This window comes from Protopterus annectens, chromosome 12.part0 (assembly GCF_019279795.1).
Source record: "Protopterus annectens isolate FY-2018-M chromosome 12.part0, PAN1.0, whole genome shotgun sequence".
In the NCBI taxonomy this organism is placed as follows: Eukaryota; Metazoa; Chordata; order Ceratodontiformes; family Protopteridae; genus Protopterus; species Protopterus annectens.
In genome coordinates this window covers 582,747,897-582,770,516 of record NC_056746.1, presented here as the reverse complement: position 1 = coordinate 582,770,516, position 22,620 = coordinate 582,747,897, and the positions used below count along the sequence as shown (strand labels likewise).

Genomic DNA, 22,620 nt, shown 5'->3' with positions numbered 1-22,620 from the left:
TAGAGAGAGTAGATATTACGTTAGTCAGACTGATAGTAGTAGGACAGAGATGACAAAAAGTTAAAACAGATGCATTAGAGAGAAAGGATAAAAAATGAGACTGTGAGTAATTGTGTAATGAAAAGAACAGTGATGTAGATGTCATAAACTACAAGAGGAGAGTAGAAACGGAATTAGATACCTAGTGGACAAGAAAGAACTGTGTTGGAGGAAATCAAACAAACTAACACGGAGATAGCAGAGTCTTTAACAATCTGAATGGTAGTCCCTACCAGTGAAAGTAAAATGTAAAAAATGGCAATGAATTCAATGTTAAGGGTGGAGCTGTTTGGGTAGGGTGGTTGGGAGGGAAAGGAGAGTGGACATGATATGTTTCATGGAGCTGGTAGTGCTGGAGGGCAAAGGCAGGAACTCAGTAGAAAGACTTTTAGTTTATTTTTAAAACTCTGATGATTTTCCTCTTGCCTGGTTTTGAGAAAGCGTGTTTCAGAGCTTGGCTATGCATTTGGAATAGAGGGCATCCACATGACAGTGAGTAGAGGCCTGGTGCATGTTTTTGGATCACAAAGACCTGGGTGGTGTGTACCATTGTAAGGCTGGATATTTCTGTGGTTGTTTGAGTATTTTATGGGTTATTTTTAGGTGGGTGAATTTAACCTGAGAGGTTAGGGAATTCCACCCATGAATGTTTTGGAGGGTAATGAAATGATGGATTCAGCTGGGGAGACAGGCTGTGTATTAGGCAATGTTATTATAGCATTGATCAAATATGGCAAGTTGAGAGGAGTGGGGGTAGGTAAGAATAGGGAATGCATAAAGAAGACTATGTAAATGACAGTAAGTTTTTGCATGCTAACTCTGAGAGACAGGAGCCAGTCTTATACAAAATTCCCAGTTTATGATGTTTTTTTTTTGGTTATTTATAAATGAAAATAATGCTAACCAAATGTCTTCCAGTGAAACAGAGTTCTTTTTTCTCACTTTTATTAGACATGTCTTCACAATACAAACATACAGTGTTATACAAAACTTCAAATACCCATATAAACCATGTGATCAGTCACATGACCAAAACATTATGCAACTAAACACTTAAAGGTGTACACTAGATAAAATAAATAAAAATACATAAAAACAAATACCAAACAAAAAATGTTTTTATAGTTTGAAAGCCCTCATTTTTAAAACACAATTAATAGATATGTCATCATTTAAACCCAGAGATAATCTGGAATGTATTCTCAATTGTTACAGCAACTCCTTGTATTCAATCATAATTTCTCATTTTCCATGTTGTACTGGATAAGGATCTCATTTCAATAAGAAAAATATGACCTTTTTGAAACTGGTACATTGTTGTGCATGTTTACTAAGAGACATTAGTTAAATCTTTGTTTTTTTATACTATAATTATGCTCATAAATCCTTTGAGTGGGCATTCTGTCCTTTCCAAATAAAAACTATCACAGGATATACAAAAAGTGATACAAACCACCCCTTTTGTTCCACAATTATAGTGTCCCACACAACTCATGATCATTTTATATCCTTGTGCAGATATATTAATTGTGTCATTGATAAATCTACACTGGCTGCAACAGCCGCACTTAGTCATTTTTCTAGCACTACCTGAGTATGAATTGGACTACTATAATTACTTTCAAGCATGTATAGATTACTGTTCCTTTTATACCCAAATAAAGGCTCATCACCCAAAACTTGTTTGAGGGGACTATTACTGATGGTTAGGACCCAGTTATGACATATTATATTTTTTCAAATTTCATTCATTCTTGTCAAAAGATAAAATCATAACAGTTTTAAAAATGACACAGTCATGCTGAACATTTAGTTATGTACTTACCATAACGATAGATGTATGGGGTCCATCTCGCCTACATTCTTGACAGATGGGCTTGGAGCCGAGAACCAGCCGATACAAAAGCACAAAGTCTCTCATTGGCTGGGCCAACCCCCTATCCCAGGATGCACCTCGCCCAAACCCCCAGATCTTGTTTGCCCCACAATAACTCATCCACAAGCACCAATCCAACCAGAAAAACATATGGCAGGAGAGAAAAAACAATACTTCCTGGAGACCAACACAACAGGGTTTCCTCCAGATCCAACAGGTAGGGGGAAGGAGGGCGGGTATGTAAGAATGTAGGTGAGATAGATCCCATACATCTATCGTTATGGTAAGTACATAACTAAAACATGCAATGTGATCCTATCTTGCCTACATTCTTGACAGATGGGACAGCGTCCCTAGCACCTTGATCTTGGAAGGCTCACTGGAAGACACTCCTGAGCACTGTGGAACCAAAGGATGCCCGATCCCTGGACGCCACATCCAATTTATAATGAGAAATAAAGGTATGTGGAGAAGCCCAAGTGGCTGCCGCACATATCTCATCCACAGACAGTCTGGCATGGAAGGCCACTGAAGTTGCCATAGCCCTAGTAGAATGAGCTCTAACTGGAAACGGAAGGTCCCTCCCTGTTGATGCATGAATAAATGAAACAGAATCCCTGATCCATCTGGCAATAGTGGACTTGGCTACTGCTTTGCCAATTCTGTTGTCAGCAAAGGCCACAAACAGCTGGTCTGACTTCCTGTGCTGTTGTGTCCTGTCTAAATAAAACCTCAGTTGTCTATGAACATCCAACTGATGAAGTCTGTATTCTGCCTCGCTTGAAAAATTTGGAAAGAAAACTGGTAGCTCTATCAATTGTTGCAGACAAAGAGCAGAAGAAACCTTAGGAAGGAATGAACCATAGGGAGAGTCTATCCTTATGAAAGATCAGATAAGGAGCTTTGACAGAGAGGGCTTGAATCTCTGAAACCCTTCTGGCTGATGTAATAGCTACCAAGAAGGCGGACTTCCAAGATAAGAACTTTATGTCACAAGTGGCCGCCGGCTCAAAGGGAGGAGACGTCAAGGCTCCTAGAACCACATTGAGATCCCATGGCAATACAGGTTGTGACACCGGGGGGCGAAGTAACCAAGCTCCCTTGAGGAAGGCCTTGCACAATTTATGACTCATGAGCGAGGGCTCAAAGGCTACATGGTAGTTAGAAATCGCTGCCAATTGGACTTTAAGGATGGAGACAGCGGAACCCTGTTGAAAAAGTGTTGCCAGAAAATCTAGTACTGTCGAAACCGGGGCAGTCAGAGGGTCAAGGTTGTGCCGCTGGGCCCAAACGGCAAACCTCTTCCATTTATTGGAATATAACACCTTAGTGGAAGCCCTGTGGGAAGAAGACAGTATCCGGACCACCTGCGGCGAGAGGATATGCTGTCTGACTAAGGTCGGAAGTGGAGCAGCCAAGCCTCTAGCTTGAGAGTGCACAGAGAAGGATGGGGCTGACCCAACTGCAGGGTCAGGAGGTCTGGAATTGGATCCAGAATCCAAGGACCCTCTGCCGCATACTTCCGGAGGAAAGGAAAACAAACTTGGCGGGGCCAGTGTGGAGCGATCAGAATCATGCTGCTTCCCAAACGGATCGCTTTCTGAATCACCTTTGGTAGTAGAGGGACCGGAGGGGAGGCGTAGAGCAGACCGGAGGGCCAATTGTGGACTATACCATCCCTGGGTGACTCCCCTGGAGGAGAAATCAGGGAGAAGAAGTCACTGCACTTCGCATTCCAGGGGCTGGCGAAAAAGTCGCAGCAGGGAAATCCCCACTCGTAGAAGATGCAAGCCGCTACTTGGTTGTTCAGGGACCACTCATGAGGCATAAGAATAACTCTGCTCAGCCTGTCTGCTATCACATTGGACTTCCCCGGAATGTGCATTGCTACCAGAAACCTCTGGGAGGTGATCGCCCATTGCCACACTCTCATGGCTTCCCTGCACAGGGGGTAAGACCTGGTTCTTCCCTGCTTGTTTAGGTACCAAACCACTGACATATTGTCTGAGAATACCGCGATGGTACCCTTTGGAAGAGAGGAGTGCAGTGCCTGCAACACAAGGAGTACTGCCCTCATTTCCAGCACATTGATGTGCAAGTGGGTTTCGTGATCCTGCCACATGCCCTGGACCGTCCTGCCCAGATAATGCCCCCCCACCCTATCTGGGAGGCGTCCGTGGTCACTGTGGCAATGGGAGGGGGGGGACAGAATGACTTCCCTTGGTTCGGGTTGGAGGGGAGGAGCCACCAACGAAGATCCCGCCGGCAGGATTCTGTAATGAGAATCGGGTGGGATAGTGGTAGCTCTTGGTATGACCACTGGGTCGATAGGAGCCATTGGAGAACTCACATATGCAGTCTTGCCAGAGGGACCAGAAGAATGGAAGCAGCCATCGATCCTAAAAGCTGAAGAATCATCCTGGCTGGGGCTTTCCGTCGAGGCAGCAAGGCTAGCACTTGGTCCTGTAATATCTTTATCCTCTCTGTTGGCAGAAATCCTTGCATCTCTACAGAGTCTAGTTCTGCGACTATAAAGGCAACACGCTGTGATGGCAGCAATACAGACTTTTCCCAGTTGAATGTGATTCCTAACCAATGACCCAATTGGATGGTGGCACACACGGCTAGAGTGAGAAGATGCCTGGTGGGGGCGGAGAGGAGCCAGTCATCTAGATACGGAAACACCTGGAATCCAAGACGTCTCAGGTGAGCCGTCACCACTGCCAGACATTTGGTAAACATCCTGGGGGCTGTGGTGAGACCAAAGGGCAGGGCCCGGAACTGAAAGTGACTGGTTCCCAGGTGGAAGCGTAAATGAGCCCTGGATGCTCGGTTTATCTTGATATGATAGTAAACGTCCTTGAGGTCGATGGAGCACATCCATACTCCTTTTTCCAGCAACGTGAAAATAGAGTATAACGTGACCATCCGGAACTTGGACTTTTTTACAAAGCAGTTTAGGTGGCTGAGGTCCAAAATGGGTCTCAAGTCCCCTGTTCTTTTGGGCACCAAAAATAACCTTGAGTAAGTTCCTAATCCAGTCTGGTCTGCGGGGACTGGCTGGATGACTCCCTTTTCGAGCAGCTTTACGACCTCTATAGCTGCTTGATCCCGCTGACTGGGTGGTACGTCCGAGATTCTCCTTGACGGAGGGGGACGGATAAAGGGAATGGTATAACCTCCGGCGATGATGGATGGGTGATGGAACCCCAGGCAGTTGGATGCTCCAAAAATCGACCCCCGACTGGCTCCGGAGACGCACAGTCGGGCAGTCCCTTAGGGACGCTGGAAGGAGGAACCTAGGGCAACGTCTTCCAGAATAGTTCCCCCCTCCTCTGCCTCTGGAAGGGGAGTCACTTTGATGGGCAAGGAAAGACTTTTGGGACTCCCTGAACCACATCTTCCCTCCCCTCCCCTCTGAGCCTTGGGATAAGGTCTCGAAGGGAGCGAAAAACGGGCTCCAATGGCAGACAAAGTCTTGCCCTCCTGCTCACATCTAGTGAGTGTGTCTTTCACTTTGGGTCCAAAAAGAGAGGACCCGTCGAATGGAGCGTCTGTGAAAGAAGACTTGAACACCTCCACAAAGTGACACAAGCGCATCCAAGCTTGCCTCCTAAGGGCTACGCCCGAACTCGCTGCCCTACTCGCCCCTTCGGCTGCATACGATATGAGCCTCATGGACGAGTTAACAATAGACGAAAGGGTAGACAGCTGGTCGTTGACAGACTGCGTCAATGCTTCAGGCATGTTACCTGAAAGGGTATCTCCTAACTCCTTTATGAGATCCCTTTGGAGTCTCGTAAAATGACACAAATAATTCAGCGACCGCAGGGTAAAGGTCGCTGAAGGTAGGGTACGCTTCCCGTACCTATCCATGCTCCTGGACTCCTTGTTAGGAAGATGGATAGACGTAGACGCCTCTGCCACATCTTGCTGGGTGGCAGACGCCACCACCATAGCATCTACCGGAACTCCCTTAGTCAGAAACTCTTTGCCAGGGGGAGCAGACAAAAATTTGTTGGGGTGAGAAGGAACTGGCTCCACAGAATCAGGGTGCTCCCACACCCTTCGACAGATAAGGTCGAGCAATTCATCGAAGGGTGGAAACACCCAGGAGGTGGAGGGCTGGGCTCCGAAGGCCTTGAGGAAGACCGACTCCTCTGCTGAAGGGGCTTTGGACGGCCAGTCGCCCCTCTGTCTCAAGATCTCCAGGACATCGGAGAACAAGACATCATCCATGGACGACTTAGGGGGCCCTTCCACATCATCAAGGTCAGTATCCGAGGTGACAGACTCATCCGGGGAGTCTATGTGCTTCCTCTTGCACAATTTTTTCTGGGGGGGCTCTTCAGGCAAGGACTCTGAATGCTCCTCGGAAAAGGGGGGACCATGCATGGAGGAATCCTCAGGCCTTGGAGCCGCACTGTCCAAAGATAGGGGGGCACCAGAAGCTCTAGTCGCCCTGTCTAGGGAAGGAGTCACAGATTCCGTTGAAGTCACTAGAGATTTGTCCAGAGCACTCCTCATCGCCTCGAAGGCGGGCCCACCAGAATGTGAAGAAAGGCCCGCCTGTGGGACCATGACCAGCATAGGGGTCCCCCTAGCCGAGGCACCAAGTGGGAGACTCGGGGCCGAAACCAGAGGCCCAGACAAATCCGCCTCAGGCTCGGCTGAGGACACCCAAGAGCCGAAACCCCTGGAAGGAACAGAAAGGATTGGAGTTGAAGATGGAGCCGACAGACTAGCAGTGGGTCTCGGAACCGTCTCAGGGGCTTCACCTGACTCTGCGAGCTCCGTCTCTCACAACACCAGGGTTGTCGGAGGAGGAAAGGACGGTATCGAAAAAGCTGGCTCCGGCCTCTGGGCTGGAGCTGAAAATAATTTGGATAAGACAGGTGACCGAAGGAGCCTCTGGACCACCCTATCTAAATCCAAGTCTGAAAGCCTGGAGGATCTGGAGGAAACAGACGGGGGGCGAGAAACTCTTCCTATCGGCTCCGAGGTAAAACTAGGATGTCGATCCTAATCGGCTCCAGAAGAATCAGAGCCGAGGAGGACTCGACCAGCACCGAGACCCCCTTTGGCGCCGACGGTTCAGGAGCCGACATTCTCACCTGCGGCTCCAATGCCAATGGAGCCGAGGCAAACTCGGGTTCGGAGTCTCTATCCTGCGGCTCCGAGACAAATGGAGCCAAGGAAGGAGACCGAGACTTAGATCTTCTCTCCTGAGGCTCAGAGACCAATGGAGCCGAGGAAGAAGACCCCAACATGGATCCTATATCTTGTGGCTCTGAAAGCAGTGGAGCCGAGGAAGAGGACAAAGATTTGGTTCTTTTTTCTGGTGGCTCCAACGGACTTGTCGGAGCCAAAGACTTCTTTTTCTTCGGTTTCGAAGAGGGAGAAGAAATAGCCTCCTCAAAGGCAGGTCTTATTAAACCTCTTAAAATCAACTTATTTTTCCTCTCCTGTAAAACACGAGAGGAAAAGGCATGGCAAACACTGCAAGACTCTTGCAAGTGTTTATGGCCATCTGTTAAGGACATTTTATAGCCACACTTTGAACATTTTTTTAAGCCAGACGGCTTATGTTCTCTTTCTTTACTGGACATAACTGCAGTCACTCAAAACACAAGGATGGGAAGGGAGGGAAGAGCTCTAACTAAAACGCTCGAAGAGATAGGGCAAAGGCCCTCTAACTCAAACAGGCCTAGCCCGCCAAACAAGAAGAATCACACAACAACCAGAAAAAACAACACAATCACTCACAAGGGTAGAAAATAGCTATTAAAATAGCTGTTTGGTTATGAAATTTTAAAGCTAAGAGCAAAAAATGACCCTAAAAGGCCAAAAAAGAAGGGTATTTAGCCACAGCCAAGTCGAGACCACGTCGTTACTTCAGAAGCGGCAAACGAGATCTGGGGGTTTGGGCGAGGTGCATCCTGGGATAGGGGGTTGGCCCAGCCAATGAGAGACTTTGTGCTTTTGTATCGGCCGAGTCGGAGCCGATTCTCGGCTCCGAGCCCATCTGTCAGGAATGTAGGTGAGATAGGATCACATTACATCATTTGTTTTTCTAACTGAATCGTGTTGCTTCAAAATAGATGGAAAGTCACTGCCTCTCGTACTGGAAATGTCAGTTTTCAAATTGTGGATTAGTTACTTGGGGTATCCTCTCTGCAAAAACACCGAAGACATAACATCCACTTTTTCATGAACTTCTCATCATCTGAAATGAGTTTTAGAGAACCTAATAAGCTGACTTTGACCAACCCTTTCTTTTGCCATATAGAGTGTTGGCTGATAAAATGTTAAAGTATTAGAATAGGTAGTCTTCTTATATACATTAGACTGAAATCATTGACATCAGAAATTTCATGTTTAATTTATCATACTGAACATTAATTCTAGAGAGTCAGTTGTAGCATTCAGATAAGTAAAAAATAAAAGTTCAACCTCATCACCACACCACAATAAAAATATCATACAAATATCATAAATATAATAATATTTTGGGCTTGAACAGACAATCAAAGACAAAATGTTTCTCCCAGTACCACATAGCTGTATTCGAATAAACTGGTGCACACTTTGCACCCAGGGCCGTACTTATTTTCTGCTGGAGACATTCTCCATGAAAAAACAAAAAATTGTTATTTAAAACAGCTTCCATTATGTCATGAAGCAAACCAATCTCTGCGGTGTGTTCATCTTAATGGCTTCATGAAATCAAGACATATCACCGTTATGGGGGATATTGGAAGAAAAGATCTTTCTCATTTGCTGTCACCATTAGGGTATGTTCATTAATGCTTGTATATGTCAAATGTTCAAAAAATGCCATGAGTCTGTTAAAAGATGACTGGACTGTGAACAAAATATTTTTAACTTTACATCAAGCCATGTGACCAGTTCTTCAGTTTCGGAACCACATGAAGAAACAATTAACCTATATGGTGGGTCAGACAATTCCATGTGAATTTTCAAAATACTAAACACTGCCAGGGTTATAGAAGATTTAACCATAATAACATGGTGCAAAGTTTTTTTTCAATAATACCCTCAGACAGTTTTCAAGCCATATGTCAATTCTTTGATATGCAATGGTGATGAAGTTCTTATATGTGGGATCATATGATGCATAATTAAATAAAACACCAGATATCTTAAAAGCATAAGTATTGTGGTTAACTACAAACACCACCCCCCTCCCCGCTTTGCCCAGTTTCATGATCCGAGTAGACCTGTTGAAACATGTGGAATCTAGTAATGGCTGTTGATCACATTTCATATTAAAACCTAAGTCCCTGATTGGTGTCTTTTTCACATTTCACATAACGTCTCAAAAATAGCAAGCACAAGACTGGGGGGGGGGGTTGGTGCTGTATTGAACATGGGCATCAAATCTGAGAAGTGTTCATCTCTCAAGATATGATAAAAAATGGAAATTGTGTATATGGTAGCAATGTGAAGTTATAACAACACAAAATCCACAGAGTCCAAAAGTTTCAATAAGCCAAGTGTCACACACTTAGCCCCAAAAAAAACAACACTGTAGGAGACTTTCCACAAGGTGTTCGCAGTGGAATAACTATACAAAAATACTCCCCAGACTTGAAAAAATATGATAAGTCAAATCAAGTAAAAAAATCCAATCCAGGATATGTTGAATACGCAGTTTATTAGTAAGCACATTAAGAAAAGTCTCTCTGGTGCCATAACTGGATAAATTCCTGGGCATGATTAGTGGTTTGAGCACTTGATGAAGCAGGTGAGGGGAGGGACAATGGCTCTATCTTGAGAGTTGGGGGGGTAGTCTAATAAGGGATGTGGGTAGGCAATCCAAGCTGGTTATGACAGCCCCCCCCTACGTGTGGTGTGTGTGTGTATGTGTGTGTGTGTGTGTGTGTGTGTGTGTGTGTGTGTGCACATAGGTCATGAGGCATAGGTGGTCTATATGGCCAAATTAGTATACCGGGAGAGGAGTTTGAATATTCATAATGTTCCCAGCTGTCAGGAAGTTGGAAGAATGCACACTCCCTGATGTCTGTCAGGATGACAACTCATCTAAACAGCTGTTGCCCCTAAGGCTCAGTGACACCCTGAACTCTAGGGAATGAAGACAAGTTATGGGACACTCAATGGTTGGCATGAAGCAAGGGAAAAAATTAACAAAAAATATTCTGGAATATACTTGCTGCAGTGGAGCAAACACTCCTGCTACCTACATATACTGTCAGTCATAAGAAGAATCAGTACTCTGAAAAGACACTCCACTTTCTCCACTGATATGAAACCACTTAGAAGCACACAAGCCACCATGCTGACAAGATATAATATTCCACTTGGTAGGAAGGCAAATTGATTAAACACCATATTGGATGAGAAATAATAATGAGATGGGACTTGATGCAACAGGCATTTATGAAATAAAGTGTTCCCAAATAAAATTCATTTTGGCTTTTACAGGAACTTCACTTTGACTAAACAGTTTTCAAACAGGTGATCAAGGAAAATAATATTTTGTTCTAGCTGCCCAGCCATTAATGGACAAAAATCAACTTTTATCTTAGCTCAAAGGCTCGAGTCTGAATCACAGTGGGATAAGTGGAAGACTGCTGTGCACTCTTCTCTCTCACACCTGTTTGACAGTGGAGTTAGTACACATAAATTCAGAGGGCTGAGGGACTTACACTATATATAAGGTTACAGGAGGCTTGATCCTTGCAAAAAGTTTTATTTAGTAGTTTGCATGTGGGTTTTAGGGAAACCATGTTCTATAAATTATGATACTGAGCACTGTTTGGTCAGACATACAACAATCTTTCATAAGGGAAGTAATGAAACAACTCACTGAAACAGTTTCTATACAATCCTGCTTACTTCTTTACTTTCAGTGCACAAGATCATTTGTGGATTCAGTTAAATAAATGTTTAAAATAAATGATTACACTCAATAGCAGCATGGCTGGTTGTATTTTGTAATTCCACTGAGGAAGCACAGTGATTTATTGCTAAAATCTGTCCCAAGCAACCCAGGCCCAAGGTATAGGTTTCAATCTTGATCCAACTTTCAATCATTAACTGGAGTTCTGCACCTTTTTTCCTACGTCTGTGTATGTTTTGCTGGGTATGCAGTGGAGGATCTAGATCAGATAGGGATGAGGGAGGTACAGTTAACTGAACATGAACCAAGTTATAAGTTCACCTTTATATACAGCAGGATTGATACATGTAAAATGCTATCAAAGTTGGTCAATGACTTTAAACCACTTTCGAAGTGCAGAAAAATCAGGGTTAGGAACATTAAATTGCTCTCCAGTAAGGAAGCCAAACAACTCTAATCACAATACAGAGAAATACAGATCTAGCCCATTTCACCATCTTATAAGTAATGTAAACTGTGAACTTACCTTTGTACAAACAACAGCGATCAGGTGAAAGGGTAATGGCCAGGAAGCCACCATACATACACTTATGCAATATTGTCTATGAACATAGCAAGTGTTGTTTCCAAATGGTGGTCTTCCCAAAAAGCACGTGGGTCATTAAACAGTAAACCATAAGATACAACAAGATTTAGCAGTGTTCAATTAGAAAGTGGAGATGCGTTGGAATGTGCTTAGGCTGTCAGAGTCACAGTGGTTATGCACTGCTAAGATAACTGCATCTCTTCTAAGGATCTGGAAATGCATCCTTCATAAACAACTTTTAGAAAAGCAATACCATAACAGGTTGTGCCATGTCAGCAATCAGATAAAGGTACCAGGGTGGTAGTTCAGTAGCTCCAGGTAACTTATCAATTTAATTTCCTTTTACAATTTCAGTACTAGTATTCTATAGCCAAACAAATTTCAAAGGTAGAATGCCTCTTGAATGATTTGCAAATGATGGCATACTTATCCATCAGGACCTGGCCCTGAAGATGGCACATTCATTTAGCTTATTCCCTAGGCCACCACCATCACTTGTACCTAGCTAAGTCATACAGAGGGACATCTGACCTTTTAAAGCATAGAAAGCCTAATTCAGGGAAGAAGGCTGCAGATTTTGTAAAGTGCTTGCTTTAGCTCTCCTTGACTCTGAGTTGCAACTAGTTATATATACTGCTGATACCTGATGCGTTATTCCCAACATTCTAACTTTTCTAAGTATGATTTTTTTCTTAGTCTAATTCTGATTACGCAGCTGAACTATCAAATACTTCACATTTAGATCTAAAGGTTTCCCCACATAATAGTTTGTTTTGTAAATTATTATATGACAATTGATCATCTTCTATATTTTAACGTCTCAAAAATGAGACAAAACATACATATAACCAATGTTACAGAGCAATATCTCTCACTACAACTTCCTTTGTGTAATGATGTGGACATACACTGTACATAATTGTCAACTGTCTGCAATTTTGCTGAATGTCTAGATTTTTGCCCCACATTTTAGTCTGTTCCTCTTAAACTGTATGGTTTTCTGGTAAATCTTTGAGGACTCCAGTTAAATGATGACAGCCATTTTTGTTTCCAACTTCATATCCTGCAGAAAATGCATGCTAAGGCAAAAACCTATTACTCTATATACTCTCTAGGTTTATAAATGCAATATTATATTTTGTCTATAATTTTGGGCTGTTTTCTCCCTATTATTTTGGCTTCATCCAGAATTCTTGAGCAAAAAAGTTAAAATTCATTTGCACATACATTAATGAATTAATTACCCACGAAAAATCAAGTTGTCATTTCTTCAGAGCAGAGTGAGTAGCATTTGATGCTTTCCTTACCAGATTCATTTAGAACTCGATTCCTCAATGCAAGTTAAGTGAGAAACACATAGTTGTTAAAGGAAAACATGTGAAGACACTACAGGCTTCTCAGGAATTTAGGTTCAAATATGGGAATTAAGACTAAAGTACTCATGATTACACTGCCCATGGAGTCTAATTGGAGACTCAGAGCTCCTGTCATACACAGTCATGGTCACAGCACTAACAATGTCATTGTGTCAACAGTATTAGTGATGCCGGTTGCAGGCTGAGGATGCAATCACTGTCAAGAGGCGAAGGAATCATGATTTTGAAGGAGCCATTTGTAATTTCAAGTCACAATATTATTTTAAGTTGGGGATCAATATTTACAGGCAAATACTTGACAGTTGAGAGGTGTTGACAAAAATTACACGCTGTCCAAATGTCAATCGAGCTAAACCTTCATCGATAAAAAGTTTGTCAATTACACAAGTACCTTTGCAGTATTTAAACAAATGGTGACAGTTATGCTGAGAATAACAGTTTCCTATTATAAAATAGTAGGGTTACCAAAAGTCTTTTACCTTAACCAGCCTCACTATCGCTCTGCATTCTAATCACCCATGTAAAATTTCAGCACACTTACGTTCAACATATCCCCCAATATTAGCAGTTTACACATAGCTGTAAATACACATTCTTTTCTTCAAGGACTGTATTACTTTTCCCCATGCTGCCTGCATCTGCCAATCCAAATTAGGCAACATGGCTTTAATGTGTGTTGCTGCTAATTTGTGGGAAAAAAATGCGTGGCCATATACATATTACACTTATTTTTTGTCTTACACCTTGGGTCATGGCTGAAAATTATTCAAAAAGGGCACGTTCACTCAAGCAGCTAACAAATAGATGATTAAATGTCTGTTACGGTGCTGCTGTTCTCTTTGTTATGCATATTCCAGTCATATTCTACATACAGTAGTTGCTTTGCTCAGCATGTGGGGGAGATATATTTAGAAAATCATTTACATTTCTGTGTGTGGAATATTGTAGGGGTATTAAGTTACTGGCAGAATTGAAACCAAAGCATTTTTAAAGTACAGCAAAAGCATCATGTAACATCATCTCAGTGAAGACTGTTTGCTTCTGGAAAGATTTCCTTCCCAGAGCGTTCATGTTGATTACAGTTAACTTTTAAATGAAATCAGTAATTCGGTTCAGTATGGAGTCAAAACTTTTTCATTCTCAGTGACATGTTTACTTAACAGTGGCTCTCAGCAGAGACAGCAATCTCTTCGACTACTGTATGGGATTATGTGAAACCAATGCGTAATTACAGCAGTAAAGATGATTTCACTTAAAAGAGCTTCACTGGTTACATTTTCTGGTTCTAAATTTTCTTAGTTAAGCGCTGCAATGCTCTTCAAATTGATTAAGTATTAATTAATTTTAAATGAAAAACAAATATAGTGTTAAAACAGTAATACAGCACATATGGATCACTTTAAACAGCTAAGTACTGTGGCAGAGAAATGTAATTTGGTCATAAGTCTCTTGTATATCAAATTATACTGACGAGGAGATTCTAGTGCTTGGGAACAACTCTTATCTGCACGGCAGATGAATACTGTATCGAAGCAAATAACAACTTACTACGTATTAAATATCCTGATATGGCAGAAAACGTAACTTTTAGTCCTTTATTTAACAGCAACAGCATGATAATTACACCCAAGGATTAAACAACTCAGCAAATAGTGAATTTAGGCAGAAGCCTCAAGAGCTTGTTAAGAACACAGACATGACTGAATATTTATCAAACAGATTTAATTAACACAAAAGAAATATATTGTATACCAAACAGAAATACACAAACAAGAAAATTAATACTGTGATCAATGCTGTGATCACAAGGGAATTAAAAAACACAATGATCTGATCTAGAATTTTCAAAATGCAGTCAAAATAAATGCAGCAATAGACATGTTCATACCATATCGAGGAGAAGGCTGCCTTTCAGATGCCTTTTCAGCTTGTGTCTTGAGTACCTGGTCCTTTATACCATTTATTTTAGAACTAAACAAGAACTTCAGGAAGGCATCATCAAAGCAAGCAATGCTTGGCACGATAGTTAGCCAATTCAAGAAACTTAGATTTCCACTGATAATCAACAGGACCTAGAAGAAAAGAAGATAAGATATACTTTGACTTTATTCGGTTCCCAAAGCCTGTCTGTTTAACAAAGCTCCATCTTGTGATACGTCTCCAGTCAGGGTTGTAAACTCTGGTACATTAAGTAAAGCTAGAGTTGCTCTTGATAATCATTTGAATTATGTAATCCCTCTTAATCAAACACATTTGCATTTCCAACATTTTCTTTTCCCTCTTAATCATACATATTTGCATTTCCACATTTTCATTTTGTGGCAAATTAAGAAATAAAATTTTTACTACACTGTATGTTTCATCCTTCTTTGATAGGTCTTCATTTATCCACTATTTAATTTTTCCAGTTCCAAGGAGAAGGATGGGCCTAACTGTGACCAAGGAGACCTGGATTCTTCATTTAGCAGCTCTGCTAACTATAGGACACAGCAGGGAGATGAGAATAAGTGATTTAAATGCTGCCCTACCCATCATGGTTTTGTGTTTTTTCTGCTTGGCTACATCTAACTCAGACTGAAGTGAAGGGGAAGCAGACAGATATCACCTGCAGTAGAGCCTCCGTTGCACAGTATCATGCGAACATGAACAGCACTGCCAGAGTGCCAGGATGGATAAAAGGGTGGGTCAAATGAAAAAGATATCTCCCCTACCATTTAAATGACACCATAGGAAAATAGGCAGCCTTTCTGTGGAAAATCAAAAACAGCACTGAAACATGTCTGATGAGTGTAACAAAAAGAAAGTCTGCAAAAATATAACCTTATTTTTTCTTTTATGGAGTACCTTGAATAACAAAAAGCACAATAATAACAGTTATTCTCATTATTCTTTCAGTTCTGATGTCTCTTGAAATAAAGTTACACAAATGATCACTACAGAGCATGGTCTAGCTGGAAAAAATAGTGAGCATTTATTTGGCACATCTACTGCACCATGAGTCATATCCTAATCTGCATTTCTCTATCACACACAGAATAGGCTTTCGTTTAGAAAAAATGTAAGTATTTACATCAACAGTTTATTTCTGAAAAGGTACAACTCGTGGGACAACAGTAACCCAAAAGGTGACACAGTATTGAGTTGCTGATTCTGCATAAAATGATAACTACTACTTGTTAACTTATTATATCTGCTGTCAGTCACATGTTCATAACTGTAGTAATAATGGTATGGCATGGTATGGTCATAATTATAGTAATACTAATGGTATGGTATAGTCATAGTAATAATGTTATGGTATGGTATGGTCATAACTGTAACAATAATGGTATGGTATTCAGTAGCCAATACATCACAAGCCATTGTTGTTAGTAGCTAGACATTTCTCTCTGAATGCAGAAGCAGCTTTTTCTTTGATATATACAGTTGCAGTGCAGTAACCTTCCAACAGCCTCCTCTAACTCAGTTCCTAAACTAAAACCAAGCGTATCTCAAAAGGATATTAAAGGGTACACATTTCACTAGAGTTCATAGATGAAATTAAGAAAATTATCTCTACTCTTCTGAAAATGCATATGTGTGCAATAATTTTTTTCATAGTTTATTAGGTAACGCTAGTCCTTCCTTTGTTACAGACAACTACAACCCAAAAACACATATCAAAAAGGTGGCACTTAGCTCAGTCAAATACATCTCAAACGTGCACAAGAATTCTGGACAAAGCAAAACAATAATGCGTGGGGGGGGGGCAAAGACACAAACAATAAATATTGTTCTTTTAAACTTAGAACATTGCTAAAACAGGTTATGCATTAACATGCATTTTCTAAAGGATACAAAGTATGAAACTCAAGATGTCTGACATTATTTAGTGAGTTCAGTCCTTAATTATTTCCCACATTTTATGAGGAACAGACAAAAATATAAGGTACAAATCTGGACATTCTGTGAATTCTAGACAGCTGAGAGGTATGCTCAGTCCACAACTAACCACTCCTGAGCTAAAGGAAATGATTTCCTACTTTTTTTTCATTATTCTAAAAGATTCAAAAATAAAAAGATAAAATACCAAAATTAATAAAAAGGAATTATTATAAATGCACCACAACGGGGATTTGACTCTTAATTCAGAGATAATATAATATCTTAATTAGGAAAAGTGAAAGGTAAAGGGTTAACAGGAAAAAGGGAGAAGGAATAGGTAAAAAAGCATAAGGAAATCACATTACAAAACTCCTTACTTCCTATTACCTGCTTATCATCGTTTTCTTCTGCCATCAATGATATTGGACACAACTAATTCCCTAGTGTCACGTTACCCTGACAACACATGCGCAGTCGGCCAGCATGAACTCCTGAAATAATGCTTTATTTTTCTGTTTAAATACTCAGAACCTACTGCAGTCTCACCAACCATCATCACTGATACTATGGAAAGCATCCCCGTGCCCCTTCGTTAGCTTTCTTAGTAAATGGATGCTTACAGTTGACTACCTCATGAGCTGTAAATGAGGGAAGTATGAATACTTGATGAGCTGAAACTTCGTTTACTTTACATCTGAACAAGGACATCAGGAACCCCTTCACCTCACTCCTCCAAGAAAAGGAAACCAGTCTGGTGGACTCCTACCATAAACAAGCTATACAATAGAAGGAGGAAACTAGTGAGTAAAATCCCAAGAAGGGAAGACATCCCTGATCAGTATCAGCAAGAAACTACGATCCCTCATAAAAATCAGCCAAGGTGAGCTTTGAACAAAAAATTGCCAAGGACTCCAAAGACAACCACAAGGCATTCTTTAGCTATGTCAAGAATCTAAGTGGCAATGCTCAGATCTGCTCGGAGTTAGTGCAGAACGGCACAAATACACTGAACCAATCGATATCGCCAACATCCTGGCAGACAGGTTCAGTGCAAACCTCACCCCCCCACCCCCAAAAGGGCCCATAACCATACCAGAAGAATGTAGAGTCCCTGAAATCACAGACACTCAAGTTAAAACAGCCCTCTCCAAAGCCAAAAACACAGCATCAATGGGACAGGATAGTGTTTTTGGCTGCGTCCTACACAAGCTCAAAGACAAACTAACCCCTTACCTAAACACACTGTTCAAACTCAGCCTCTCCACAGGCTACATACCCATAGAGTGGTGCACAGCAATGGTTATTCCGCTCCACAAAGGTGGAGCCACAACTGACCCCAGGAGCTATCGCCCTATAAGCCTGACTAGCTTGGTCTGCAAGGCTATGGAGCACATCATCATGGAACTCATTAACAGAGACATTGGGGACCTCCAAACTCTGGACCCTACCTAGTTTGGCTTTGTTAAGGGCAGATCATGCCTCCTAAACCTGGTGGACTTCTTTGAGAGTTACCAAGGCTTTAGACGAGGGAAAGGTGGTACACACAGCCTACCTAGACCTTGCTAAGGCCTTCAACACCATTCCCCATTCTGGTATTATAGACAAGCTCACCAGCCTGAACATAAATCCCTACGTCACAAGATGAGTTACCAACTGGCTCACAGACAGAACCCACATGGTGAGAGTTGCGGGAGCTAGGTCCAACTCTAAACCAGTTACAAGTGGCATTCCCCAGGGCTCAGTCCTAGGACCCCTCCTGCTTGCCATATACTTCTCAGAGGTACAGGCAAGCACAGGAGGACTATGTCTGACCAAGTTCACAGACAACTGCAAACTAGGGGCTATAATTGACTATCCGGCTGACACAGACATCCTCCAAAAGGGTCTCACTGAGACGGATACCTGGTGTCAAAATCATGGCCTCAAGCTAAATGCCAAAAAGTGCATAGTCATCCCCTTTGGAAAAAACAAAGTACCCACAAACTACACATAGGTAGTAGTCCCCTAAATACGGAAGACGTAATAAGGGATCTGGGGACCCAAGTAGATAGTAATCTCATCTTTGATAATCACATTGCGAAAGTGGTTAGAAAATCCTTCTACATGGCCCACCTAATCACAAAAGGGCTCGCATCCAGATCAAAAGAGGTCATTGTGCCCCTCTACTCATCATTCATCAGACCCATCATAGAGTACAACGCCCCATTTGGGATGTACCTTACAAGACACCTGCAAAAGCTGGAAAGACAAAGAGGATCACTGGCCTCAAACAGATTCCCTATGCAGCTCGACTGAAGAAACTCCAGATTCTCTCTGATCTCTGCCTGACATACAAGGTCATGTCCAACCCAGAATTGATGGACATGCTACTCCTATAGAAAACCTTATCCCCTTGAGCCACATGCTCTAGGGATCTAAACCTCACCACAACAATAAATAGGATGAGCTGGAGGGATAGATTCCTGTCCCAGAGACTTCCCATGCTTTGGAACAAGATTCCAATCTACATTAGGCAGAGCTCCTCGCTAACACTCTTCAAGAGAAACCTTGACGAGTGGATGGGAAACAGAAAGTTTACCCCGGGGATCACTTCAGTGGCTCTGCTGGACAGAGGCACAGGGAACTAATCTAAGCGGCCAGCGAAAGCCAACACATTCTGGCTAGGCTTATAAATGCCTTCGGGCAGATAACCTAGTACCAACCTATGAACCTACAACTGCCATTCCTGATGCTGATCCACCGTCCCAGTTATACATTCTATCTTATCCTACAGAATTATTCATCTTCCTCCAAGGAAAGGTTATATAACTGCAGTCTTATGGTGCTGCCCAATAAATGAGGGGAACCCATGATGCACTATCATAGCAGCCACTACCTTTATGGCACATTGAGATAGAGCCCAAGATGAGAGTCGGAATACTGGTTTTAGAGATGAGCTGAGATCTGAAGGAGCTGCTTGAGGGATGTGAATTGATTGCTTAAATGCTTATTTTCCCAGTCATGGTGGGGAAGCATCACTTTTTTGACTGGGTATTACCCTGGCTAGGGGATGTGTAAATGGTAGAATTTCCATACAAACTGGAATTACTGAAATTACACCACCACTAAGAGAATGCAGAGTATCCAAAGAGGAAGAAAATCCTTTACCATCAAGATGTCAATAGACCAGAATGCCTCTAATTCTGTAATGCCTTGCATTGGCAGATGGTATTCCTTGACTCTTCTAAGAGGCAAAACAATGTTTGGGTCAGGATCCAGGATGACAACCCCAAGTTATATAACATGGATAGGCAGCTAAAAGAGCACAACCAGTTATTTTTTGTATTTGAATAGTATACCCTACTAAGCATATGTATACTTAACTTGCTTTTTGTTTTGTTTTTTTTTCTAGCCTTCAATCACTGTACTACTATTCTTTTCATTCCTACCTAGACTATATGATTGTATTAGTGAAATGTATAACATGTAGCTTTGTTACCTCACAGCAAGAGGTTCTCCCGTTCAATTCTCGGCGTGGCTTGGGAGTGCCTTCTGTGTGGAGTCTGCATGTCCTCCCCGCGGTTGGGTAGTGTTCGAAAGACATGCGTGCATAAATGGGCATGCCTTCATTGAAGGTTGGGCGTCAAGCTGGCACCTCGGCATTTCGTAAAAATCTACTGCCAATCATTAGCGGACAGGAGTTCCGCTGCAGCGACCCCTTACCGGGAAAAAGCCGAAAGACAAACAACAAACAACATAACATGCATTTTTATGTTTGTGCTTGTATCTAAGATTCCTTCAAAAATAAATCAAATAACCAAAAGAACGCACGAAGGTGTGATCCAAAAGGAGAATGAAACAGTCTCAGCTTGGATTACACCTTTGTGCTTTCTTTTGGTTATTTGTATCTGTACGTTGTATATGTATCGTACTGTTATTTATAAGTATGGAGCTTTTCTCCCCGGGCCTTCACTGAAAAAGGACATTTTGTCCAGTTGGGCTTTCCCAGTAAACAAATGCAAAATAAATAAATAATATGCTTATGAGAAAAACAGGGGAATCACTGCTTCTTTGTAAGGAAGACAGTTCAGATGGGGCATCAAGCATGATGAATGGAGAGAGATCTTTTGTCTGCTTTGTTAACCCCGTTCTAAAATATGTTGGCTAAAAGATACTTTTATTCTAGTGGGAGAGGTAACCAAAAAAGTGAGAAAAAAAATTAGAAAATGTTGTAACTATTATGTGCTGATGGGACAAAATTTTGCCCATACTGAAGTCAGCTGCAAAAAGGGCATCATGCTTTGTTCTCAAGAAGGCAGACAATGACCAAAAGAGATGAAGAGGGTACAGACTAAAGCAACTGCTATTTAGTCATTCTGTGTTAATACAACTGTCTGTATGTAAAGTTAGGGAGGAGTGAAATTACCAGGCACTTAATAATGCATTTTATTTGGAGTAATATCTCACTAAACTATGCAGCAGCCTGATGTCTTGCTGACAAATGTTTAGACGTTAGGATGCAGAAGCCTGAATTCAGTCAGTATTCTATGACCTCAATAAACTGAAGCGTATGGATTGTATCCTACCTACACATAATGGAATGGATATGATACATATCCTCAAACATAAAGCAGTCTATTGTTGATAGCATAACATTGTCTTTCTTGTTCCAGTATGAAATCAGAGGGTCCCCAGCTAGACTAACCATCCTCCACTAAGGGTAATTTAGTAAATGTTAGCATACATGTCAGAAAGACCTGCAGATTAGTTTTTATTCTCCTGTCTTGTGTACGAGTGTTAGCATAATGTACCTCCTTTGGAGAAAGAAGGGCTGGGTAAATAAGAACACAAGCCCACTTTTAAGATAGAAACAGGAGGAACAGTAAGGCTTAAGAGGACCCTCTTTTATAAAATCTCACCAAGATGACACTGATATACAGTGGATATAAAAAGTTTACACATCCCTGTTAAAATGCCAGGTTTTTGCGATATAACAAAATGAGACCACAATAAATAATTTCAAAACTTTTCCCACCTTTGATGTCACCTATAACCTGTACAATTCAATTGAAAAACAAACAAATCTGTTAAGGGGAAAAATATAAAAAAATAAAAAACATACAATACGCTGGTTGCATAAGTGTGCACACCCTTAAACTAATACTTTGTTGTGTGTGCACACCATTAAACTAATACTTTGTTGAAGCACCTTTTGATTTAATTACAGCATTCAGTCTGGGTTCACAACTGCCATCAATTACTGAGACTGATTAACCCCAAATAAAGTTCAGCTGTCCTAGTAGGATTTTCCTGACATTTACTCAGTTGCCTGCGACAGCAAAAGCCATGGTTTGCAGTGAACATACAAAACATCAAAGGGATTTCATTGTTGAAATGTATCAGTCAGGAGAAGAGTGCAAAAAATTTTCCACAGCATTGGAAATACCATGGAACACAGTGAAGACAGTCAGTAAAAAGTGGAGAAAACATGGGACAACAGTGAAGTTGTAAAGAACTGGACGTCCCGCCAAAATTGATGAAAAGACAAGATGAAAACTGGTTAGGGATGTTACCAAGAGACCTACAGCAATACTGAAGGAGCTGCAGGAATTTCTGGTAAGTACTGGTTGTGTACATGTGACAACAATCTCCCATATTCTCCATATGTCTGGACTATGGGGTAGGGTTGCAAGATGGAAGCCTTTTCTTACACAGAAAAACATCCAGGCCCAGCTAAAATTTGCAAAACAATACATCAGGTCTTTAAAAAGTATGTGGGGAAATGTGTTATGGTCTGATGAGACCAAGGTTGAACTTTTTGGCCACAATTCCAAAAGGCACGTTTGGAGCAAAAGCAACACTTTGCATCACCAAAAGAACACCATCCCCACAGTGAAGCATGGTGGTGGCAGTATCATGCTTTGGGGTTGTTTTTCTTCAGCTGGTACTGGGGCTTTAGTCAAGGTAGCGGGAATTATGAACAGTTCCAAATACCAATAATTTTTGATCCAAAACC

General features: G+C 41.7%; 1 protein-coding gene across 1 annotated transcript in view; it reads right to left on the bottom strand.

Annotated features, from left to right (window-relative positions):
- LMF1 (lipase maturation factor 1) overlaps positions 1–22,620 on the bottom strand; it is a 4,369,731-nt gene that overhangs the window by 767,281 nt on the left and 3,579,830 nt on the right. Inside the window, exon 7 of the mRNA XM_044089721.1 lies at positions 14,650–14,833. Coding sequence (XP_043945656.1) covers positions 14,650–14,833 — 184 coding nt within the window. The remainder of the gene's footprint in view (positions 1–14,649; positions 14,834–22,620) is intronic.